Source organism: Garra rufa, chromosome 20 (genome assembly GCF_049309525.1).
Source record: "Garra rufa chromosome 20, GarRuf1.0, whole genome shotgun sequence".
In the NCBI taxonomy this organism is placed as follows: Eukaryota; Metazoa; Chordata; class Actinopteri; order Cypriniformes; family Cyprinidae; genus Garra; species Garra rufa.
The window spans coordinates 38174206-38200707 of record NC_133380.1 but is presented as its reverse complement, the minus strand read 5'-3'; the positions used below and the strand labels follow the sequence as shown (position 1 = coordinate 38200707).

General features: G+C 35.4%; 2 protein-coding genes across 2 annotated transcripts in view; both read right to left on the bottom strand.

The window, feature by feature from the left end:
• Positions 1 to 1671: 1671 nt before the first annotated feature.
• On the bottom strand, positions 1672 to 13176 carry ctbs (chitobiase, di-N-acetyl-). The gene is made up of 7 exons (XM_073826130.1): positions 12975 to 13176; positions 11117 to 11255; positions 9214 to 9422; positions 8955 to 9126; positions 8677 to 8774; positions 6028 to 6189; positions 1672 to 1977 (listed from the first exon to the last, which is right to left on the bottom strand). Exons 1-7 carry the CDS (start codon positions 13086 to 13088, stop codon positions 1762 to 1764), a joined length of 1110 nt encoding a protein of 369 aa, XP_073682231.1. The 5' UTR covers positions 13089 to 13176; the 3' UTR covers positions 1672 to 1761.
• Positions 13177 to 16015: 2839 nt separating this feature from the next.
• The window catches only part of agtrap (angiotensin II receptor-associated protein), a 21576-nt gene continuing 11089 nt past the window's right edge, over positions 16016 to 26502 (bottom strand). The window contains exon 5 of the mRNA XM_073826039.1: positions 16016 to 18664. Within this exon, the coding sequence (XP_073682140.1) occupies positions 18537 to 18664 (128 nt within the window). The 3' untranslated portion in view covers positions 16016 to 18536. The remainder of the gene's footprint in view (positions 18665 to 26502) is intronic.

The following is a 26502-nucleotide window of genomic DNA, read 5'->3' as shown; positions in this document are numbered from 1 at the left end:
AATACATCAATTTTTCTTTTTAATGCCAAAAATCATTAGGATACACTGCAAAAAAGGCTTATCTTACTTATCATTTTTATCTTGTTTCTAGTAAAAATATCTGAAAATTCTTAAATTAGGATGCATTTACTAGATAAAAAAAATGACATAAGAGATTTAATCTTGTTCTAAGCTAAATGCACTTAATTTAAAATGAGTAAAATTATCTGCCAGTGGGGTAAGTAAAATAGTCTTAATTTAATTCTTCCCCCTAGAAACAAGACTAAATATCTTGTCATTTTGCTTGTTTAGTAAATGCATCTTAATTTAAGAATTTTTAGATATTTTGACTAGAAACAAGACAAAAATACTAAGGAAGATAAGCCTTTTTTTGCAGTGTATCAAGTAAAGATCCTGTTCCATGAAGAAATTTCCTACCGTAAATATATCAAAACGTATTTTTTAATAGTAATATGCATTGCTAAGAACTTCATTTGGACAAATTTAAAGGTTATTTTCTCAGTGTTTAGATTTTTTTGCACCCTCAGATTAGATTTTCCAAATATTGTCCTATCCTAACAAACTATACATGAATGGAAAGCTTGTTTATTCGGCTTTCAGACCCTTTTGACTGGTTATGTGTTCCAGGGTCATAAATGTCTGTCAATGGACTTAGAAAACGTAATTTAAAAGGGAAAACTAGTTTTTATACCTCATTACTTTTACATTTAATCATTTAGCAGACGCCAATATCCAAAGCAACTTACAAATGAGGACAAGGGTCATTAACAGATATTTATTCTTGTCTTAAGCCTCTCAAGTAAATGCATCATGGTTCAAGGATGTTTAGATATTTGTATTGGAAAAGAAGACAATTACTGAGGAAGATTTTTTTATTTATTTATTTATTTTTTTTGCAGTGCATGCAACTTTTAATGCCATGACTTCATAAATTTCTGCTTTCTGCTCCGATTGGAATGACAAATGAAGACTTTGAATCACGCAGTATTAAACTGGAAATTATTATCATGCAAATTATTGCATTTAGTAAATATGCCAATTTTAGTTAATGTTCAACTAAGGCAAAAACGCTGATTTATAATGCAAGTTTGAGATTTTGGGCTTTTTGGTTTTTCATAAAGTGTTTTTTCAGTCTAGTGGAAATAAAACATCCAGAAAACACTGTTAAGTGTTTCTTTTATAGCACTTTATCTATTTGTGTCAATAGATTTCAATTACAATCTATATTTTTAATGGCCGTTTTCTCAAAATGAGTTTTTCGTCCTACACTGAGTCATCAAGCTTGACATTTTTATTCCTGTCTATATCCTGAAGGTTTTTACAGAGGGATTTGTTCATATATAATTTGCTTGATTATTGAATATAGTGTTTCCTGTCTGTAAGTTTTTTTCAGAATTATGGCGTGACAAAAATTGCCACTGTGAAAACTTGCCTCTAATATGTCTAAAAAAATAAACAAGAATTTTCACAACATCCAGTGTTTAGATTTTTGTACTCAAAATGCATGCAAATTAGCACATATTTTATTAAATAATGCCTCATTTGCAAATTTTAGAAAACTTGTAATACATTTTTTTTTTTCAACTGGGTAAGGTGATAACTATTAGTTAATTTTTTTTTTATCTTATTCACCTGTAGTGTCTCACCTTAAAATGTTTTAGTAGGCTTGCAGAAATGGAGTGTGCCATTTATTCAGTTTGTGATAAAACAATAAAAATACATAAATCTGAGAAATATTTATAGTAGGCACAATGCCTTCTCCTAGGAGAAAACAGCAGACTCCCAGTCTTCACTAGGTGTAAGAGCGTTCCACATGTCCACAGTCTGTTGCTGGGCGATTGGGTCACTACTGTAGTCCAGGAGATTTCCGTTCCACATTCCGATTCCTTTCAGACCACGCTGTGCCACATAGGCAGCTTTCAGAGCAATGCTTTCTGGGTCATCATACCACACCTGATGGACCCTGCCTTCTGTATCCTGTAAATAAAAATCGTATTAATATTAGGAAAATGGTAGCACGTCTAACAGTAAAACTGTACTCTTGAAAATGCGTTATTTCTTTACAGGTTGATTTTAGTAAGTATTCCTACATTTGTGATGACACATATAGAAATTAGGGGTGTGCGATATGACGATTTTTGATCGTGGGTGATTAAAATGTCTTCACGATCTGCTTTTGAATAAATATCGTAGCATTGTGCTACAGTGTGCCTCCGTCTCAATATCCTGTACAACACACATACATTCACTCACGGGACACTGCACTAATTCACAATCACAAAAGTACATTATTTGCATGTGCTTCAAAGCCTTGCCGGTAAAATAACGTTATTTCGTCCGCGCACTGTTCTGGCATGCTTCATAAGCGCGTAAACCCAAGGCGCGCACTCAAAAGCCTGTTTACTAGACAAAGCAATCTTTGGTGTCTGATTTGCTAATACTGTCAAAAACACGCAAGGATTACATAAACACAGTTGGTTATGTCTAAAGTGAAAGTAAACAGTTGAGAGCAAAACGGATGTGCGCCTGTATATTAGATGCGTGCAGCTCTTAAAGCGACAGAACCAAGCGGCAACCTCGAGTAGCGTCTCGCTGCAGCCTGCGGTGGACATCCAACCCCGCCCACATCCAAGTGTGACGCCAGACGCCACGTCCATGTTTAAACACGTCACACATCCAACATATTAAATAGTATTAACACATATTAAAATAGTGATAATATGATTAGCAATGTTCACATTTGTGGACATATCTTTAGAGAATTAGATGAAAATGAAAATATGCTAAGTGTTACTTTTACAATAACAAAACTTAATTGTCCGTCTAAATCTGATCTTGTCTAAGCTATGTCAAAATCGATTAATAAACGTGAATTTATGTCATTACACAAACAAATAGGGTAAGGTTTAAATGTTTTATTACCAATTACCATTTTCCTAACTTTAATCAACCAAAGCAAGCGTTTTACCGGCTGTTCGAATGTAATTAGTTCCATATGAAAGATGACCTAGGTTTAATTTGTATTATTTAATACAAACTGTTTTGTTTACATCCCCGATACAACATACTTCCGCCATTCTTGCACATGCGTACAACATCGGGATTCTTTTTTTTAAATTATTTTATTAAAGAATAATTGGACATTACAAAAATATTGAAATAGAAATCCAGATACACAAAATACAAGCTTAATCTGTATACAGTAATACAATATGTAATAAGAGGGGAAAAAAATAAAAAATAAAAAAAATAAACTAATACCATAGAGAGAAAAAAAATAATAAATAAACGTATAAATAAAAAGTAAATAAATAAACAAAAAATAAATTAAAACCTAGAAACAACTAAACAATAGTTCAAATGTTCTTCCTTTTCCCTTACATATACAAAAATTATATTGTGGGAGCATAACCAGAAAAAAAGTTCTCCGTGAAATGTGACAACAAATGTATTCATTTGTTTTAAAGACTTTTGTAAAATGTAAAAGTTAACAACATACTCAATCATTTTACTTTTATGAGTAAGAATAGTACAGATAACATCTTTTAAAGAAAGCATATAATTAACATTTCTTTGCAGAAATAGAAAGGTTTTATATTATAAAACAAATGACACAAGTCTTCCTCATGTGTGTTACAGAAACTGCAGGTGTTATCAATGTCCATGAATTTAGAAAGAGCTACTTTACATGGATAAATTTCGTGAATTTTTTTGAAATGCACCGCTTTAAAACTACCGATGGAGAGGGGAGTCACACGATGACGCATTGACGGGGGCGTGGTGTCTGACGTCACACATGGATGTGGGCGGGGTTGGATGTCCACCGCAGGCTGCAGCGAGCCCTACTTGGCAACCTCCCGCTCTCTCTATTGAAACCAACACGAAAGTGACTTAAACTTCAATTCATCGACTGGCCGCTAGAGACTGGCTGCGAAAGGGAGTCCCATAGACTCCCCATGTTAAAATGCCCAACTTTACAGTAGAAAAAAATATATTTACAGCCTGGTACAAAAAGTGGTTTTGGTCTATATAGCTAATTTCGCCCTTCATGTCAACTGTGAGGGGGGTGATTTTTTTTTATAACTCATCCGTTTAAGGTTTATTAAGCTTTAAAGCCCTGCATAATTAAGGGCGTGGCCACTTGAGTGACAGGTGGATTGCTGCTGCGGTCACCACTGTCACACTAGGTGGGCGTAGTTTCAGGAACCAGCTCCACCCATGTCCCGCCTCTTTGCCCATTTTCGATTATCGGGAAGTGATGTGCGATGAAGCCATTCCAAGATGGCGACGGCCGAATCCTGCCCACTATGAGCTTCAAAATTGCTCTTCAGAAACCTACGGGTGACGTCACGGACACTACGTCCATATTTTTTACAGTCTATGGACAGAACTAAACATGCTGCCGATTGTCATTAAAGGGACAGTTCACCCAAAAACGTAGTCGCTCACATGTTGTCCCAACTCTCTATTAATTTTTTTTGTTTTGAAGAATGTGGATAACAGCAGCTGATCCCCACTGACTTTGATAGTGGGAAATAAATAAATAAAATACTATGGAAGTAACTGGAACTGTTTATTTAGCCACATTCTTCAAAATAAGTTTTATGTTCAACATGTTTTATGTTTAAAAAAACTCGAGTGTGAGTAAATGATGACAGAATTGTAATTTTGGGGTGTCAGTATGCTAATACAATTAAACACAAAAACGTCACTCACTGCTCTTGACTGAAGAACTTTAATACAGTTTTAATTAAAAAAAAGTCGAAGTATAATTTACAGTGCCTTTTTTGTCACATTTTGTTATGTTGCTGCCTTATGTTAAACTACTTTAAATTACTTTTTTTCCCACATCAATCTACACTCCCTACTCCATAATGGCAAAGCAAAAAATAGGTTTTTAACATTTGTGCAAATTTATTAGAAATAAAAAACTGAAAAGATCCCGTTGCATAAGTATTTGTACCCTTTTCTGGGACACTCGAAATTTAGCTCAGGAGCATTCGTATTGCTTCTAGATGTTACTACACTTCGAGTGGTAAATTCATTTGAATGAGTTTGATTTAGAAAGGCACACACCTCTCAGAAAAGGTCTAACAGCTGAAAATGCATATCAGAGCAAAAACCAAGTCCTGAGGTCAAGATAACTGCCTGTAGAGCTCAGTGACAGACTTGCGTTAAGGCAATGATCTAGAGAAGTGTTCAGAAAAATGAAGGTTCACAGAAGCATTCTCCATAATGGAAGACGACTGGAACAACTAGGACTCTAGAAAAAGTCTGCCAGCCCCCATCCAAGCTGACAGAGCTTGAGAGGTGAAAAGGTGAGGCAAAGAGTGGCAGATAATTGCCAAATGCAGATGTGCAAAGATGGTCACATCAGACCCAAAAAGACTTGAGGCTGTAAAGGTGCTTCAACTATGTACTGAGTTAAGGGTATGAATACTTATGAAATGTACTTATTTCAGTGTTTTATTTTTAATAAATTTGTAAAATTTGCAAATCTGGTTTTTGCATTGTCATTATTATGGTGTATGGAGTGTAAATTGATGTGGGGAAAAACTAATTTAAAGCAGTTTAACATAATGCTGCAACAAAACAAAATGTGAAAAAAATTAAGGGGTATGAATACTTCTGCAAGGCACTGTATGTACATAGTGTATATGGTGTTTTTTGTTAATTCCGTTTCTTGAATGCTACTGATAAATACACCTACAGTACATGAAAATTAAAGCAGTCTTTGTTTTATTTGAATGTTATGTGTATTTGTAACATCTAGTCTTTGCTCTTATTTTTTAATAACAAAGACAAAATAATGACAGAGATTTTTATCTTTGCCCACTTTGGCCTAAATATCTGCCATTCTTTTTATTTTCTATTTTGTTCCCTTGTAAGGTTTTGGTTTTAAAATAGGGAACAAAGGGGGACAAAGAATCGTGATAAAATTGTGAATCGTGATATTTCTGGAAAAAAAAAAAATGTTATATGATATTTTTGCCTTATCGCCCACCCCTAATAGAACTGATACTGTACCTTGTAATTATAATATGGAGCTCGCTGGTTTTCATCCCACAATCTTCCTGATATCGAGCTGTTGATCTGTTTCATCATGATGCTGTAAGGAATTTGTCTGCCAGATGCGTCGCTACATGGAGCCCCTCTGAATGGCACTTTTGGAATTGTACATATTCCATCCTGTTATAATATCAAAGAGATGAAAGTTTGGGATCAGTGAGATTTTTTATGGTTTTTGAAGACGTTTCTTATGCCCATCAAAGCTGCATTTATTTGATCAGAAATACAGAAAAAATGCAATATTGTGAAATATTATTTCAATTTAAAATAACTGTTTTCTATGTGGATATATTTTAAAATGTAATTTATTCCTGTGATACAAAGCTAAACTTTCAGCATCATTACTCCAGTTTTAGTGTTACACAATCCATTAGAAATCATTCTAATATGCTGATTTATTATCAATGTTGAAAACAGTTGTGCTGCTTAATATTTTGTTGGAACCTGTGATCCCCCCTTCATGATGCCATAGAAGAACCTTTTGGTCTAAATGGTTCCATAAAGAGCCTTCAACATCTGAAGAACCTTTCTTCACAAAAGGCTCTTTGTGGCGAGAGAAGATTCTTCAGATTATAAAAAAGTAAGAAAGAGATGGTTCTTTAAATAACCTTTTACTGAATGGTTCTTCGCTGTGAAGAACCTTTCAAAGAACCCTTATTCTAAGAGTGTATATAGGAGTGAGGGCAAGTATGTAAATGATAAAATGGGAGAGGGTTAATTTGCGAGAACTTGCTGGCTATGTTGTCCTAATCATTATTAGTGGTGTATAAAGTACCGGAAAGCCATACTTAAGTAAAAGTACAGATATCTTACCAGAAAACGACTTTGGTAGAAGTTGAAGTCACCGAATAGAATATTACTTGAGTAAAGTCTTTTTTAATCTTAAATGTACTTAAGTATTGAAAGTAAAAGTACTAGTAAATGCAAAATAATTTTCACAATTGCGAGTTTATATCATCCATTTCTGCAAAAAAAAGTCTGAATTATAAGTTTACATTGCAATTCCGACTTTATTTCTCACAATTGTGAGTTTGTATCACCTAATTCGGAGAAAAAAGTCAGAATTGCGAGATACAAACTCGCATTTGTGATGAAAATTATTTTTTACAATTGCGAGTTTATATCAGTTTCTGAGAAAAAAAGTCCGAATTCTGAGTTTTTACATCTCGCAATTCTGATATTATTTCTTGCAACTGCAACTAAATTTCAATGCGAATGCAAAAAATGTTTGAGGGAAAGGCAATGTTTTTGTGAGCAAACACTTTCTAGATAGAACGCAATACTTTTGTGAGTTATTTTTGTTTTCATACAGTTTTGAACCTTTTTTTCCCCACAGTTGCGAGTCGCAATTCTGACTGAGATCCTGACTTCTGATTATTTTGTAGTAAGTAACGAATATGCTTCGGGGAAATGTAGTGGAGTAAAAGTACACATTTTAATTAGGAAATGTAGTGGAGTAAAAGTAAAAGTAGGCTGAAAAACAAAAACTGAAGTAAAGTACAGATACTCCCAAAAAATAGTTAAAGGAACACTCCACTTATTTTGGAAATAGGCTCATTCTCCAACTCCCCCCGAGTTTATAAGTTGATTTTTACCGTTTTGAAATCCATTCAGCCGTTCTCCTGTTCTGTTCACTTTTAGCATAGCTTAGCATAGATCATTGAATCCTATTAGACCAGTAGCATCACGTTCAAAAATGACCAACGAGTTTCCATATTTGTCCTATTTAAAACTTGACTCTTCTGTAGTTATATCGTGTACTAAGACCAGTGGAAATGCAAAGCTTCAATTTTCTAGGCTGATAAGATTAGGAACTACACTTCCATTCCGGCGTAATAGTCAAGGAAGTTTGCTGCCGTAATAAGGCTGAAGCAGGAGCAGTAATACCACGCAGCACATGTGCAAATGCTAAACTAGCTGGGAACTCATTTCTGATAATACTCCGCCTGCTTCGGCCATATTACGGCAGCAAACTTCCTTGACTATTACGCCGGAATGGGAGTGTAGTTCCTAATCTTATCAGCCTAGAAACTCGCAGCTTTGCATTTCCACCGGTCTTAGTACACGATATAACTACAGAAGAGTCAAGTTTTAAATAGGACAAATATCGAAACTCGTTGGTCATTTTTGAACGTGATGCTACTGGTCTAATAGGATTCAATGATCTATGCTAAACTATGCTAAAAGTGATAACGCCAGAACAGGAGAACGGCTGAATGGATTTCAAAACGGTAAAAATCAACTTATTAACTCAGGGGGAGTTGGAGAAGGAGCCTATTTCCAAAAAAAGTGGAGTGTTCCTTTAAGTACTGTAACGAAGAACCACTGATTATTATACAGCTACTTGCCACAAAAAATTGGACACAAAATACTGATTTAAACTGTGAGGTGTTTTATTATCTCACGTGTAATAAACGTTTGCTTTTTGAGTTCATACATGCAATAAACTAAATAATATATTTTAATCTAAAATAACTGACAACTGGTTTATTGGACACATTATTAGATTATAACACTGCATACCGCATTTCCTTCCATATTGGACAGCTCAAATACTGCATGTCATTTCAAGTAAAGTATATAAAATACTAAAAATAAATAGGTTACCTTTGTGAAATTTAGGCAGCTGTAGTCATAACCATACCATGGTACACCCATCACAAGTTTCTGTGGCTCAATGCTCATGCTAATGTAATGATCATAGGCTGAAAAACACATGTCTAAATATTAGGTGTGCATTATGGTTTGTAACATGAAAACAGGCATAATTAATAATGTTATGGTCTAACCTGTTAGATTTGTGTAGAAAAGTGTGTTCACAAGTAAATTATTTTTATTCTGCGAGATAATATTGTCGAAAGACTTTTTTTTAACAAATCACTTACCCGTCAGTGTTTGATTGAAGGGGGCATTTGCCATGGCAATACAATCACCCCAGATCTGGCTTTGCTCATCATAGGACATAACAAACAAGAGATCGCATGAATCGGCAATGGCGAGGTAGTCATAACAGCGCTTGTCAATGCATTTGGGCGACCAAGCCACATCAAATGATACCTGTGATTCAAGATAAGAAGACAATAAGACAGGGGCTTTTGAATTAGCTAGATACATGACATGATTTCCAGTGATATGCTGTTTTACCTGAGAGCCTGGGATCTTTGTGTGAAAACTTTCAGTGGTTTCCTTAACCAGGGCTGTCAAAGCATAGTATTCAGGAGAGTCGGTCTCCACTGCCTGCTCAACATCTATGTTTATTCCATCCATGAACTGACTCTGTGCCAACTGGACTTTTTCCTGAATCCAAGCTGTCCTATTTACTGGATCCACAATATATGAGAGTGGCACATCTCCTGTGAAATAACATTTCATCCATCAGACACAATAGAAAAACTGACTAAAACAATGTCAGTTTGATCAGCCATAGTCACTATTACTGCTCGTCGTTTGTGATCTTCAGACTTTGTTTTAAATGTTGGCACATACAGTACTCACATTTCAGCAACAATTTTAGTATATCTTCTGAAAGGACAAGATACTATAGAAATTAAACTTGGATATATTTTGGAGTAGTCAACGTATATAGCAGTATAGATTTACTGTCCTCTGAAAATTACTCAACGTACAGTCATTATTGTCAAAATATCTGGCAACAAAAGTGATACACCCTAAGTGATAACAGCAGTATGTTGTTCAACCATGCAAAGCCACGTCCTATTCATCATGCTAATGATTTTGTCTGCTTGACAGGACCATACAAAGTTGTGTATTTTGTATTAGTTGCTTTAAATACAATTCTCTCATACTGACCACTGGATGTACAACATGGCATCTCATGGCAAAGAACTCTCTGAGTATTTGAGAATTAGAATTGTTGCTCTCCACAAAGATGGCCAAGGCTATTAGAAGTTCAGTAACACCCTGAAACCGAGTTACCCTACAGTGGTCATTCAGAACAGGCCTTGCAAGAGTCGTTCAATGAAGTAAAGCCCTCTTTCTGTGCGTCAGGTGCAGAACCTGGCTTCAAAAAAACAGATTTAAGTGCTGCCAGCATTGCTTTAAAGGTTGCAGAAGTAGAAGGTCAGCTTGTCAGTGCTCAGTGCATAGGCGTCATCCCAGAAGGAAGCTTCATCTAAAGCTGGCTCACAAGAAAGCCCAAAAACAGTTTGCTGAAGACAACTTATCCAAGAGCATGAATTACTGGAACCATGTCCTGTGGGCTGATGAGACTATAAGATAAACTTGTTTGGCTCAGATGGTGTCCAGCATGTGTGGCGATGCCCTGTTGAGGAGTACCAAGAAAATTGTGTATTGCCTACATTCAAGCATGGTGGAGGTAGCATCATGGTCTGGGGCTGCATGAGTGCTGCTGGTACTGGGGAGCTGCAGTAACATGGATACCATTATGTACTGTACATTCTGAAGCAGAACATGATGCCTTCCCTCCAGAAACTAGGCCAAACTGCAGTTTTCCAACATGATAATGATCCCAAACACACCACCAAGATGACAACTGCCTTGCTGAGGAAGCTGAAGGTGAAGGTGATGGGGTGGCCAAGTATGTCTCCAGACCTGAACCCTATTAAGCACCTGTGGGGTATCCTCAAGTGTAAGGTGGAGAAGCACTGTGTCTAACATCCAGCAGCTCCGTGAGGAGTGGAAGAGGATGCCAGCAACAACCTGTTCAGCTCTGGTCGATTCCATGCCCAGGATGATTAAGGCAGTGCCAGAGAACAATGGCGCTAACACAATATATTTTATATTTTTATACCATATTGACAATAATGGTTTATGTTGAATTATTTTCAGAGGACAGTAAATCCATACTGCTATACAAGCTGCACATTGACTACTCTAAATTATATCCAAGTTTAATTTCTATAGTATTGTCCCTTGAGAAGATATACTAATATGGTATAATATACTCATTTTTGTGGCATACTGTATATTGCCCTAGCAACATGGTAGGTTTGGCAGATTTGAAATGTTGGTCACATCATTCTTATAAAAGAGTGAAAACTTTGCTATACGTTCAGTCAGATCCTACCTTTCAGGACAACACGCGCTCCTTTAGAGTGAGCATAACACATGAGTTCAGCATCATATTCTCCAAAAGCTGCAACCGTTGTCACTTTGGTCCAGTCATAAAATTTCCAAGCCTTTTCCCCAACATCAAATACAAAAACCTGTAATAGATGCATAAACTACCTGTGTTCATCAACGTTTTCTCAGAATAAATATAGTAGCTTTTGATGTTAATTGCAGTGTCGTTACTGCCTGAAACAATGTCATAGACAGTATTTTAAATTGAAATTTTAAATTGAATGTGGTGTGGTTACAATTTATTGGTCTCAAATCAGTTAACTTATCAAATGCTAAACAATACAGCATGCACCAGTAAGTGGCGATGATGAAATTGTGAGTTAAAATATATATTTTTTAATTGTTGTGATTATTTTTTTAATGATTATTTTAATTCCTTTTATATGTAAAGCACTTTGAATTGCCATTTTATATGAAATGTGCTATATAGATAAACTTTGCCTTGGCCTAAAGGGATAATTCACCTAAATGAAATTCTCCTGAAATTTATCCTCAATTTATTTAAAACCTGTATGAATTTATTCTACAGTTTCTAGTCGCCATAGTGCTTTTTCCATACAGTGCCTTGCAAAAGTATTCATACCCCTTCATTTTTTTCACATTTTGTTTTGTTGCAGCATTATGTTAAACTGCTTTAAATTACTTTTTTCCTTTTTTTCTACATCTCATACAGCATAATGACAAAGCACAAAACAGGTTTGTAACAACTTTGCAAATTTATTAGAAATAAAAAACTGAAAAGATCCCGTTGCATATGTAGTCATACCCTTTTCTGGGACACTCGAAATTTAGCTCAGGAGCATTCATTTTGCTTCTAGATGTTACTACACTTGGAGTGGAGTTAAACTGTGGCAAATTCATTTGAATGAGTCTGATTTAGAAAGGCACACACCTCTCAGAAAAGGTCTAACAGCTGAAAATGCATATCAGAGCAAAAACCAAGTCCTGAGGTCAAGATAACTGCCTGTAGAGCTCAGTGACAGACTTGCGTTAAGGCAATGATCTAGGGAAGAGTTCAGAAAAATGAAGGTTGACAGAAGCATTATCCATAATGTAAGACGACTGGAACAACTAGGACTCTAGAAAATGTCTGGCAGCCCCCATCCAAGCTGACAGAGCTTGAGAGGTGAAAAGGTGAGGCAAAGAATGGCAGATAATTGCCAAATGCAGATGTGCAAAGCTTGTCACATCAGACCCAAAAAGACTTGAGGCTGTAAAGGTGCTTCAACTATGTACTGAGTTAAGGGTATGAATACTTACGCAATGTACTTATTTCAGTGTTTTATTTTAAATAAATTTGTAAAATTTGCAAATCTGGTTTTTGCTTTGGCATTATTATGGTGTATGGAGTGTAAATTGATGTGGGGAAAAACTAATTTAAAGCAGTTTAACATAATGTGAAAAAAATGAAAGGCACTGTACTATGGAAGTCAAAGGGGGCTATCAGCAGTTCAGTTATTCACATTGTTTTGTGTTCATTCATAAGAAGAAGGAAATCCATACAGGTTTGGAATAACGTCAGTGAGTAAATGTTTATTTTTATGTAAATTACATAGTTTTGAGACACTTCAGCCGTAAAATGTCTGAATGTCACAAAATAAATGCCATGGCATTCAATGCATCTAAGTGCATTAAGTGAACGAGCAGTTAAGTTAGCCTAAATGGCGAAGTAAATATCTAGCATCATTTATTTGCACATGCCATTTTGATAATGTCTTATCTAATGCAATACAATTCTCAAATTTTACGTGTCTGTATTTGACATTATTGCGACGCCATCATTGGATGGGTCTGTCACAAACCTCAAACGCCGGCTGGGATCGGATGGGCTGACAGAGTTCTTCTCGTGCACATGGACAAACGTTGGACCAAACCTGCGCGGTCAAAGTTAGCACGAGAGACACAGTAATCCACATAGTTTGTTGATGCTAAAACAGATTATAAAACACTGTCGTGAAAACATTAGGCTACTTCTGTCTACAAATAAACAAGACAATACTAACATGTGACACCACTGAAATGAAACGGATAGATGAGAAATACACATGAAACGATTCACAAAGGGGGCGGAGTAAACTGTCCCTGCTGAAAACAAAAACAATAGAAACCATCACAGAATTTGTAAAGGTTTTACTGGTTATGATGGGAATTGTACTGGTTTTAATGGAAACTATAATGGTGCCTATTCTCTACTGGTAATTGATCAACTTCTATTGGTGGCTTGTTAAAACCACTAAATCCTAATCGAATATGTAATAATCCTAAAACACACTACAAGAAACCAATTTTAATGGTTTTAATGGTAAAAATATGATGGTTTGTGATGTTTGTAAGAGTAAATCATTAGAATATTTGTAGTGGTTTCTATTGTTTGTTTGTTTTCAGCAGGGTTTTCATTGTTCTGATTAGATTAAAACATTTCCATGACATGAAATAACCAAAAAAAAAAAAAGTTTTATTTAATTGTCGTTGTGACTTTTTTGTATTAGTTTTTATTTGTTACATTCTAAATGACGTTAATTTAATGGCATTTTTATAATAATAATTAGTAATAGTCCCTGTTAAAAAAACAAAAAAACAAAAAAAACAGTTAAAACCAGCCTAGGCTGGTTGGCTGGTTTTAGCCGGTCATACCTGGTCAGCAGGCTGGTTTTAGAGGGGTTTTGGCCACTTATTAAATAATAATAATATTTAACATACAACCCAGAAACAGTGTGAATTGTGCTTTATGAGCCACAGAACGCCCTCTATAGGAGAAACACGCTTTAGTTGTAGCTACTCATTATCACCCATTCTACTAGTTTCAGCTCATTCAGCTCCCCGAACTTCCTCATATATGTGAACAGGGAAGGTAAATATTCTCTGAGGATTTAATGACTTTAGTTATGCTTTTCTTGTGACATCTATGACAAGACACTGCCTTCATGAGGTCATCTGAGAGGTTTCAAACGAGGAAAAAATATGTAATTCAACTATATGCACTACATTTAAATGTTTAGACACACCTACTAATTATTAATTTTAATGGGAGACATTGTGACACCAACTTAACCTTATAGTTTACTAACAATATGCTAGGTAAAAAGGTGCATACTGTAACAGCAGAAAAGTTAAAGCTTGTTTGTAGTTCAGGACAAGGAAGTTTTAGTAGTTAATGATATATAAACTCATAATTGCATAATAGCATCAAGTAATTTAGTTACTGTTGTAAGGGTTTAAATATACATAGTATGCTCATGAACAACTTATGAATTGCATAACAAAAACTTGTGCATCTTTTAGGTAACACCAATAAGGTAAAGGTAATTTATTTACTTTTGGTGGTGGACCCTATTGGAATTGCTCAGATTCTTTTTCTTCTCCAAAATTAATCACATTATTGAGGGCCTAAACATGCTCGAAAACTCATGAAACTTAGTACAAGCACCAGAAGTGGTGAAAATTTACATCTGATATGGGTTTCAGAAGTGGGTGTGGCAAAATGGCTTAAAATATCAAAATCCTCCTAGAGATTTTAACAGATCAACATCAATGTAATCTGTAATCTGAGTTTTTGTTGAAACGCATGTCCGTGGCAGTCTGACAAACTTTGATGTTTCGCCATGAAACAGGAAGTTGTTATAATTCAGGCATACAATCAGGGTTGCCAGGTTTTCACACCAAAACCTGCCAAATTGCTACTCAAAACTAGCCCAATCGCTTTTCGAGGGGGTCTCCCATTAAAATTTGCATTTCGGGGATAAAATACACCTTTTTTGTCTGGGTTTCCCTGGTAAATTTGCATTTCAGGGGCTAAATGTGACATTATTGGGGTCGCTTCAACCTGTGGACATCAAAAAATACCCGTGGCAACAGTGTAAAAGTAGCCCAATTCCGCAGGAAAACCGCAGACTTGGCAACAGTGCATAAAATGTCTGATCTACACCAAAATTCAGTCCTGGCCTGAAGAATATTCTGTTATAATCATAGCGCCACCTGCTGGCAACAGGAAATGTCTTGTTTTACACTAGCTTAAACATGCGATGTCCAATCTGCACTAGATTTACCATGTTTTAGGACTTTTTGTCGAGTCCTAGCCTGAAGACATCTAAAGGCCAATATTTAGTTATAATCATAGCACCACCTGTTGACAATAGGAATATGTCATGTTTTACACTAACTCAAACATACCATGTTTAATCTGCTACAAACATCATATGTTTGATCAAAGTCCTGGCTTGAAGATGGCCAGCACGAAGTTTTGCACATTTAAATGACTTTGACATATTCCTCCTATATTTACCACTTTAAAAGCACATTGCTGACCGATGGCTGTTTTCCTTTAGCCACCAGGTGGCTATATTTATTTATTTCAAATATGAAGGCATCTTTAAAAATGTCCTTAGTGTTTAAGGTGAGAAACTGCAGGTAAAAAAAAAATAATAATAGTTCAACTTACTTACCCTGTTAATTTATTATATTGATAATTGCAAAAGATGTTTGTATTACAAGTTTTCTAAAATGTTAGGTTTAAATATGCAAATGATTCATTATTTAATATAATATGTGCTAATTTGCATACATTTCTAGTGCAAAAATCTAATCACTGGATGAAGTCAGTTTCAAAATTCTTGTTTAATTTTTTTCTTTTTTACATATTAGAGAAAACAATGTCATTTTTTTTTACCATTTTTGGGGGAAATATAATCAAGCAAATTCTATATGAAAAAATCCCTCTGTAAAAATATTCAGGATATAGACAGGATTAAAAATGTAAAATCTGGTGTGTGTAAGTGCTACTGAAGTGGAGATTTATGGCTCAGTGTAGAAGAAAAAATCATTTTGAGAAAATGGCCTTTAAAAATATGTTGTAATTGAAATCTGTTGACACACACACAAAAAGTGCTATAAAAGAAACACTTAACAGTGTATTTTGGGTGTTTTCTTTCCACTAGTCTGAAAAAACACTTTATGAAAAACCAAAATCCCAAAGTTGACAGGTGCATGAAAAAATAGCCTGCAGTGTCTGGCCAACTGGCCAAATCATAATTTGCTTCAAATCTGTCAATGTTTCAAATCAATAAGGTTTCCTTAAAACGGTTTGAAAGTTAGATTTAGGTGTTTAGGTTCTTTGCAAGTTAGGGTAAAGTGTAGGGTATAGCAAATGCAGAAATAGGGAAGTTATATGTAAAATTAATATGTACATTACATTTAGAGCTTGATGATTCATATACATAGTAAGTGAAATAAAACATGTTTAAACATGGAAGATGAGACATTACATTATTTATATGCAATGAAACATCACATTTTGAATGACAGAGGTCCTTGCATGAAATAAACTGCTAAAACGGCTATTTATATACATGTTCACGATATTGAATAAAATTAGACTTTTCTGGTTTCTCTCTATGATGAGATCACAAGATGACAAAAGAAATTATACTGATGATAATGTGATTCTCTAAAGAGACGGAATACTAAAATATTAAAATATCTTTCACTGCTTCCATTTTTAAAACAATATAATGAAGCCCACATAAAGGATCCTTCTTGCCAATGGAAACTGGAACATTACCCAAAACCAAAAGCTAATTTAAATGAGCAATGTGGTGTTCCTATGACAACATGTAATATCACGAATATGAATATAAAACTAACAGTGGGAACTAATCTGAAACAGATATTATGTGGATGATACATAAAGAGAACAAAGAGTTTAGATATTCAGATTAAAAACATTATATTTCATATTCAGATTATTGAAAACATAACTTGGTAACAGTGTCTTTATTACACATGGTACATCTACTGTATTTACCATAGCAAAATCATGTAAAATGTGCATACTTGCAAGAAAGTAATTCTAAACCTAACCCTAAAAATAAAATGTAACAATCGTTCAATAAATGCCTTTGTGAGATAAATGCCTAAATTACATTTGGTTGCATTCGTCAGAAGGCAAAATTTAGAGAACTTGGGTGCCTCACTATTTGGCATAGATTAGCATTGTTTGGGATCTGTCCAAAATGTATCCAAATATAGAGTTCTGTGGTCAGTCTGGTGCAACTTTAACATGTTGCATCAAGCAGTTTGACTCAACAGCTAATGAAGCCAAACTGACACACAGAAGAAAACAATAGCGCTGAACTGATGTAAAGAAGGACAGAGAACTACTTGACATCATAACAACTCAAGCTATAGCATGACTTAAGCAATCAGACTCAAACAGAACAGATGGCAGCATTTAAATGTACTAAACAGCTCAATGTTCCAGCATTCATTTTTAGTTGATGAAACAAAAAGTTGTCTTCTGTAACTGTTAAAATAACACTAATCTTCAATCTAATCCTTAAAGAACATACATTTAGGGAAGTGACTGTCCAAAGCAATCATAGAACACATGTTACAAATCTCTTGATATTGGCATTCTCCAAATTGTCTTCAAAAAACATCATCTCCATGTTTTAATGTCTGGCTTTAAAGTGCTTAACACTAACATTTCTGTCATTCCTACATCAAATGTATAATTTTTGATTTATAGGTCTCAAAATTATGAAATCCCAATTCTAAGAGGTCTAACCTTAGCATTACTGATCTTAACAAATAAATAATCCAGTGCACACTCTTAAAAATAAAGATGCTTTAAAAGGTTCTTCACAGCGATGCCATAGAAAAAACATTTTTGCTTCCACAAAGAACCACTCAGTCAAAGTTTCTTTAAAGAACCATCTCTTTCTTAACTTTTTATAATCTGAAGAACCTTCTTTCGCCACAAAGAACCTTTTGTGAATTTAGACAAAAATTTAGACAAAAACGGTTCTTCTATGGCATCATGAAGCACCTTTATTTTTAAGAGTGCATGAGCAACCTAATGATCTTCACTACATAAATACAGAACAGATTACATGGCATAAAGAGAATCTTTTGAAAGATTCACAAAATGAATGCACATTGGAGTCCCACTGAAAATAAATAAATAAATTAACCAAAAAGTAAATCTAGAAAATCAGTTAGTAGCAATTCACCAACAGTAACAGATGGACACTTAGCAGGAGAGCTACTAAACAACCCAAAACACAGCTTCAGCAGCCTATTCTAAGATGAAACTGGGCAATATGAGCTTCACAAACCTTTGCAAACAGTTAACATCTTACATACCTCTATAAAGGAGCAAAACATAAGCCTCAGGCTGAAAACAACAAACACCAACCAAGTGTTTGAATATTCTTTTAAAACCTTTTCATTCATGTTTTTAGAGCTTGTACTGTTTATTAAAAAAAAAAAATTCTAAAACAAAATAATTCCACAACCCAAACAAAAACTCCTTATATGTTATGGCAGCAAGGAAAGCTGGTTGGTTATGTCTTGGGTTTGGTCTTCATTTAGTAGGAACGTGGCCCAGATTTGCCATCTTCTGCTTGGTTGTAGGAGCTGGCAGAGTTGCCAGACTGATCCTGGTTGTCAATGGACTGGTAGGCCTCTCTGTTGTTTCGAGATATTGATGGAAAACCTGAAATTAAAAGATAAGAAAAACTTTGAAGTATTGAACCTGTGCGCACTCAACAGTAGCTTCAGTTTGCATTGATAAAATTTATTGTGATTATAATAAAATAACTCAGTAATGTTCACCAGCTGCATAAGTGGAACGTTTCAACACAATCTCATGGCAGTTTGCAAATTGGTGGCTAATTCATATGAATTCAGATACAATCTCATTCATACATCCCAGTGATGGTTATGTTTATGTTTATGGTGTGGGGTTAATGGTGAACCTTTATGCCTTCATGCTTTAAAAAAAAAATCTTTTTTTAGAATGATTCACATCATACAAATTCATGTTTTTTCATGAGATCAAGCTGAATATTCAGGCATGAGTTAAAGGGGTCCTATTATGCTCTTTTACAAAGTCTTTATTTTGTTTTGGGGGTGCATTAGAACATTCTCTCATGTTTGGTGGTTCGAAAAACGCATTAATGTTCACATATTTTACATTATTACAATAGCTTTCTCCCCAGGCTGGCACAAATGGCTCGATTAGTTCCAGGTTTGATGAAGGTCCGCCTCCAGAAAAACGAAATGTGTTGTGATTGGTTAGCAGTCCCACTGCATTGCAATTGGCCAACAGCTTAGACAGCGTTTTAGTCCTGCCACGCCCCTTCCCAAAGCAGCAAGTTCCGTGTACAACTGCGCAAACTAGATTAAAGTGATTCTTACGTTTTAAATATGGATACTTTTTTTTTTTTTACAAAAAACACATCGGATCGCTAAAGGAGGCTTTTACTGACCCCGCTGAGCCATGTGAGGCACTTTTTTATTATGGATCGACTTTTGGACTGATGGAGAAAAACACTTGTCTATGCTGTACAGTCTATGCTGTTCTAAAGCTTGAGAGTGCCGGGATTATTTTTAGGCAGCGGCTATTTACACTAAGTGCAAATAGCAATAGATGCTATTTACACTAAGTGCAAATAAAAATGGGTTATATTTACACTAAGTGCAAATATCTATAGATTCTATTTACACTATGTTGAAATAGCAGGATTTTCTGATATTTATAATACCTATTGCAAATAGACGCAATTATCTGCACCTCAGTATTGTAGTACATTAAAACAGTATGCAGTAATTACATACTGAGTGTAAATTATAGTTTTAATTCAATTTATTAAATGGTACTGCCTTATTGGGACAATAAGCCCCCCCTACACCTACCCTAACCCTAACCGATACTTTATTTTCAACTTTTCAATTATGTCCATTTTTATAGAAAATAAATGCCTTTCTGATATGATATGAGATTTGAAAAGGGAGGAAAAAAAAGTTCACCAGAAGGGTCGTGTCGAAAAAGGTGAAGGATTTATCCTTTGCGCCGCTCGAGTTGACAGCTCATAACAATCTTTTGTAGTGTTGACTATCCCAATCACACATTGGTGGGTGGAGTTAGTGTAAATAGCCTCTGCCAACAAGGTGGGCTATTTGCACTTATTTTTAATATAACTCTGATTGCATTTGTCTGAAAGAAGGAAGTCATATAGACCTAGGATGAATGGAGGGTGAGTAAATAATACGCTACAGTAGTGTTGGTCCTATCTCCAACCTGTGAGTTTGCGATACATGATATTATCATTATTGTGCTAATTTATTAATTATGTACATGCCCAAAACTGGCTCCAGCATAAGGTGAAGCTATCTAGACTGTATGATGAATAAATCTCTTACCACACACTGCACAAGTCAACATCGTGGCTCCACTGCAAAAAATGCTTTTCTTACTTAGATTTTTTGTCTTGTTTCCAGCCAAAATATCTAAAAATTCTTGAATCAGGAAGGATTTTCTAGACGAGTAAAAATGAGTGTCTTGTTTTTAGTAAAAACAGGTCAAAAATAGGTGAGTTTTTGCTTGAAACAAGCAAAATAATCTGCCAATGGGGTAAGAAAAATAATCTAGTTGTCTGCTTGAAATGATTTTTTTCTTTTTTTTTACCCCATTGGCAGATTATTTTGCTTGTTTTAAGCAAAAACTCACTTATTTTTACTAAAAACAAGATAATAATTTTTACTTGTCTAGAAAATCCGTCCTGATTCTAGATCTTTTAGATATTTTGGCTGGAAACAAAACAAAAAGCATTTTTTGCAGTGTCCAGCACGGCTACCGAAGCAGTTCGCAAACACTTTAGTCAATGCTCGCATTTATACAAGCATTTATACGGCTATCCATGCTACATCGCTTAGGCGAATCCCCCACCTTGTCCATGATTCGAATTTCCGCAGGTGGGATTTATTTAAATTATATTCTAATGGACCGCGTTATGACACCATAGCATCCGGAAAGCAAACGCTTGGACAACGCTGGACTTTGAGTTTTGTAACTTTGTAGATGAAACATATACACATCACAATGGCTAAAATTCAAAAAGTGAAAAAGCATAATAGGACCCCTTTAAGGACACACACTTATTGATAATCAATAAACATGCTGATTTGTTGTTCACACAATATGATTCCTGGACATCTGCAGCATATGTGATTTACACAGGTAGCACTGGAGCAAAGTGCTAACCTAATCTTCTTTACTCAGCCTGAAGATTCCCTATGATAGATTAACTGAAGAAATCCCATCGCACATCAACAGAATACCAATGAAGAGACGGTTTCACTGCATCGTGTGCAATTCAGGCACAAAGGTAAACTGTTCTCAATTACATTACTGGCCTAATATCTAGGCATGTGAGAAAAGTGCTTTGTAAAAACAAAAACATGATTCAAGGAAAAGGATCAATTTGCTATCGCTTGCATTTATTAAAACACGACTTGAGAAATGCAATGTCAATAAATAATTTAAAATAACACAATTCCCTTATATTGCGCAATAAAAACTCTGGCAAATATTGACTGCTAAGACAGTGCCGTAAATCAGCACTTCTGCGACCACTCAGGCAGAAAATACTACATACAGCTAGAAAATAAAGCCGTGTTACACGTGGTGTGCTTCTTAATAATGCTATTAGAAAGTTTCAACACATCCAGATTCTCAACCAAACCAAAACATTATCTTCTCTTTAGCATTTTATAATAACTTATATTAACAAACAATATTATGGTCAACATAAATTAGTTTTAACCTATAGCTTCTCAATTAAGGTGCAATATTTTTTTATTTCATTCAAATTAAAAATGTTTTACATATTTAAAATAATAATATCAATACGAATAGTAAACTATTTTGGAGGCAGATTTGTTGAGATAACATGATAACCAAATACTACTTCCTTTTGCTGTATTCTGATGTACAATGCTGTACATATCAGTACAAATGTGACCCTGGACCCACAAAACCAGTAACATTTTCGAAAGTGAGATTTATACATCATCCGAAAGCTGAATACATAAGCTTTCCACTATTTTTTTGTTTTTAATTGTTTGTTAGGATAGGATAATATTGACCGAGATATAACTATTTGAAAATCTGGAATCTGAGGGTGCAAAAAAATCAAAACATTGAAAAAGTCGCTTTTAAAGTTGTCCAAATGAAGTTCTTAGCAATGTATATTACTAATCGAAAATTAAGTTTTGATATGTTTACAGTAGGAAATTTAAAATATCTTCATGTAACATGATCCTTACTTAATATCCTAATGATTTTTGGCATAAAAGAAAAATGTATCATTTTGACCAATACAATGTACTTTTGGCTATTGCTACAAAAATACCCATGCACCTTAAGACTGTTTTTGTGGTCCAGGGTCACAAATGTACTAAATACAAGGATGACTATACTGGCATGACATAAAAATGATTGGAATGCACTGCAAAAACAAAAACAAACAAACAAAACAAAAAAAACATGTAAAACAGTTGTAAATAAAATCATGGGAAAAGCAATGATTTTTCACAAGAGAATACTATTTCACTCTTTCTACTTTTAAACTTTGCCATTTTTTGTAGTTATATGTAAAAAGAAAAACATTCATTTCTGATAGAACGTAAATGTTACGGTCACCAGCTGGAGTGACCCCCTTCATAACAGTAAATCACAGTAAATCCCACACTATTTTTTATCTATTTATTTTATGTATGTATGTAAAAGAGTACCTTTACCTGCATTTCAACAACATTTGTTGTGCGCTGGATACCTCACACCACTGTATTGTCAGTGAAATACGTGCTTTCATTTAGTTGTAGCTTTTACACTTTTATGGAACAAATTAACCACAAAATTTGCAAAATATTTTATCCATCTGTTTTCCAAGCCTCTTATCGAGTTGCTACAGTGTCACAGGCCATAGGCACTTGGAAGCATAGCCAATAAATATTTTGTATTATATTAATCTGTAATAAATCTATAGAATATAATCTAATGTAAATTTATAAATATATTTATAAATATTCTGTAGTAAATTCAGTCAATTCTGAACATTGCATATTGTGTGACACAGAGACACATCATGTAAACGTGCACGGAGTAAACAAATGTCATGAACATCAAGCAAAAGGAAATGCACAAAGAATGAAAGAACACTTACAGGAGACATTAAAACGCAGGACTATTTATAATAAATAATATGAGTGCAAGAAAAGCAAGAAAATAAGTCAACATGAAATTCACCACAGCAGCTCAGAGATGACAACTGTTTTATAGAAAGCTGAACAGGACTGCAGGAGGAAAAGGAGGGAAGGTTCAGTAGCGACGGATGAGCAGTGTGCTATCAGCACTGTCTGTGGTGCAGCGACTGTCCATGGATGTTTCCAGGTCTGAGAGACAGATACAGAAGATGGCAAGACAGCAAGCATGGCAGTAAATCAAGACAGGAAGTCATAGCGTATGAAGGACAGGAATAAACACAATGAAAATAGATGAATAATGAACACACACAAAAACAGGCCTGTGTCTTGAGTAAAATAACATTACCTAAATTACATTAAATAACAATAATAATGAACGACTGTACACTGTTCTGTTTATTGTCCAGTATGGACACTTACTAACTACAGTGGTGTGAAAAAGTGTTGGCCCCCTTCCTGATTTATTTTTTATTTTTTTGTGTGTTTGTCACACTTTAATGTTTCAGATCATCAAGCAAATTTAAATATTAATCAAAGATAACACAATTAAACACAACATGCAGTTTTTGAATGAAGTTTTTTTATTATGAAAGGAAAACTAAATCCGAACCCACATGGCCCTGTGTGAAAAAGTGTTTGCCCTCTAATCTTAATAACTGGTTGGGCCACTCTTAGCAGCAACAACTGCAGAAATCAAGACTGCTAAAAATCAAGCGTTTGTGATAACTTGCAATGAGTCTGTTACAGCACTGTGCAGGAATTTTGGCCCACTCATCTTGGCCAATTGTTGTAATTCAGCCACATTGGAGGGTTTTTGAGCATGAACCGCCTTTTTAAGGTCATGCCACAGCATCTCAATAGGATTCAGGTCAGGACTTTGACTAGGCCACTCCAAAGTCTTCATTTTGTTTTTCTTCAGCCATTCACAGGTGGATTTGCTGGTGTGTTTTGGATCATTGTCCTGCTGCAGAACCCAAGTTCGCTTCAGCTTGAGGTCACGAACAGATGGCCGGACATTGTCCTTCAGGATTTTTTGGTAGACAGCAGAATTCATGGTTCCATTTATCACAGCGAGTCTTCCAGGTCCAGAAGCAGCAAAACAGCCCCAGACCATCACACTACTACCACCATATTTTACTGTTGGTACTGTTGTTCTTTTTCTGAAATGCTGTGTTACTTTTACACCAGATGTAATGGGACACACACCTTCCAAAAAGTTCAACTTTTGTCTGGTCAGTCCACAGAGTATTTTCCCAAAAGTCTTGGGGATCATCAAGATGTGTTCTGCAAAACTGAGACGAGCCTTTATGTTCTTTTTGCTCAGCAGCAGTTTTCCTCTTGAAACTCTGCCATGCAGGCCATTTTTGCCCAGTCTCTTTCTTATGGTGGAGTCATGAACACTGACCTTAACTGAAGCAAGAGAGGCCTGCAGTTCTTTAAATGTTGTTGTGGGGTCTTTTGTGAGCTCTTGGATGAGTTGTTGCTGCGCTCTTGGGGTAATTTTGGTCGGCCAGCCGCTCCTGGGAAGGTTCACCATGTTTTTGCCATTTGTGGATAATGGCTCTCACTGTGGTTTGCTGGAGTCCCAAAGCTTTTGAAATGGCTTTATAACCTTTTCCAGACTGATAGGTCTCAATTACTGTCTTTCTCATTTGTTCCTGGATTTCTTTCAATCTCAACATGATGTGTGGCTTTTGATGATCTTTTGGTGTACTTCACTTTGTCAGGCAGGTCCTATTTAAGTGATTTCTTGATTGCGAACAGGTGTGGCAGTAATCAGGCCTGAGTGTGGCTAGAGAAACTGAACTCAGGTGTGATAAACCACAGTTATGTTTTAACAGGGGAGGGGGGCAAACACTTTTTCACACAGGGCCATGTGGGTTTGGATTTTTTTCCCTTCATAAAAAACCTTCTTCATTTAAAAACTGTATGTTGTGTTTACTTGTGTTATCTTTGATTAATATTTAAATTTGTTTGATGATCTGAAACATAAAAGTGTGACAAACATGCAAAAAAAATAAAAAAGTCATTAAGGGGGCCAACACTTTTTCACACCACTGTATATACATGTAGATGAAATACAGATTTGAGTTTAAATACTTTGATTATGTTACTACGAAGACCTTTAGAATTTAGCAGGATATTTTTGTTAAAGAAGTAGTTCACTTCCAGAACAAAAATGTACAGGTAATGTACTCCCTTTGTCATGATGTTTATGTCTTTCTTTCTTCAATCGTAAAGAAATTATGTTTTTGAGGAAAACATTTCAGGAATAATTCTATAGAGTGGACTTCTATGGTGCCTGCGAGTTTCAACTTCCAAAATCAACCCAGTCTCATAAAAATACGTACCTCTGGGTACTTTTTAGCAGCACCGTTTTTACGTAGCTTACTGCACATTTCACAGCAGTTTCAAAAAGAAATGTTCACTGAGTGGCGCTAAAACACAGGTTCAATACATGAACCCTAGCACGTATTTATTACGTTGATATAGGTAGGTATTGCTGTGTTTTTATTACGTTGCCTGAGGTACGTATTGCGGCGGTTCAGAGCTCAAATACTGTTGCTAAAAGTTAATACTCTATACCCTACACCAAACCTACCCGATAGTATTAACAAATGCAGAACCGATATACAAACGCACTTGTTTACGCCATTTGCCTGCTTAAAAAAAACAGCTAATACCAGCCTAGGCTGGTTGGCTGGTCTTAGCTGGTTTAAGCTGGAAGTAGCTGGTTTAAGCTGGTCTCCCAGCCTGGCCAGGCTGGAAAAGTGGCCAAAACCCCTCTAAAACCAGCCTGCCTTCCAGCTATGACGGGCTAAAACCAGGCTGGTTGGCTGGTTTTAGCTGGTTTTTTCACCAGGGTTGAAACTTCCTTGTGTATAGCTTTGAACTCATTTTTTTGAACCGTAGTTACACGGGATTCAACTGGAGCTCTTCACCTCTCAAGTACATCTCCGTACTGTGTGAGATACCAAACAAACCTACCTTCTCTAAAAAACCCATAGATGTAAAGCTAGATATGTCATGCTAACATTCAAAAGCCTCAGTTTTCAAATCTCCCAGAATATAAAAATAGTTTTGAAGTCATAATATAGTAGGCTACTCTTCAAGTAATTGTGCGAAAATTACACTTTATCAAACTCTGAAAATCATACTTTGTGTGAAAAGGAATAAAAGATGTCAGAGTTTTACTGCCTCTAGTGTTCTTTTTTTTTTTTCTTTTTTTTTTGGAAACTGCAGTCCTACTTATTAGTACATATTTCACATCTGGCCTCTGGTACG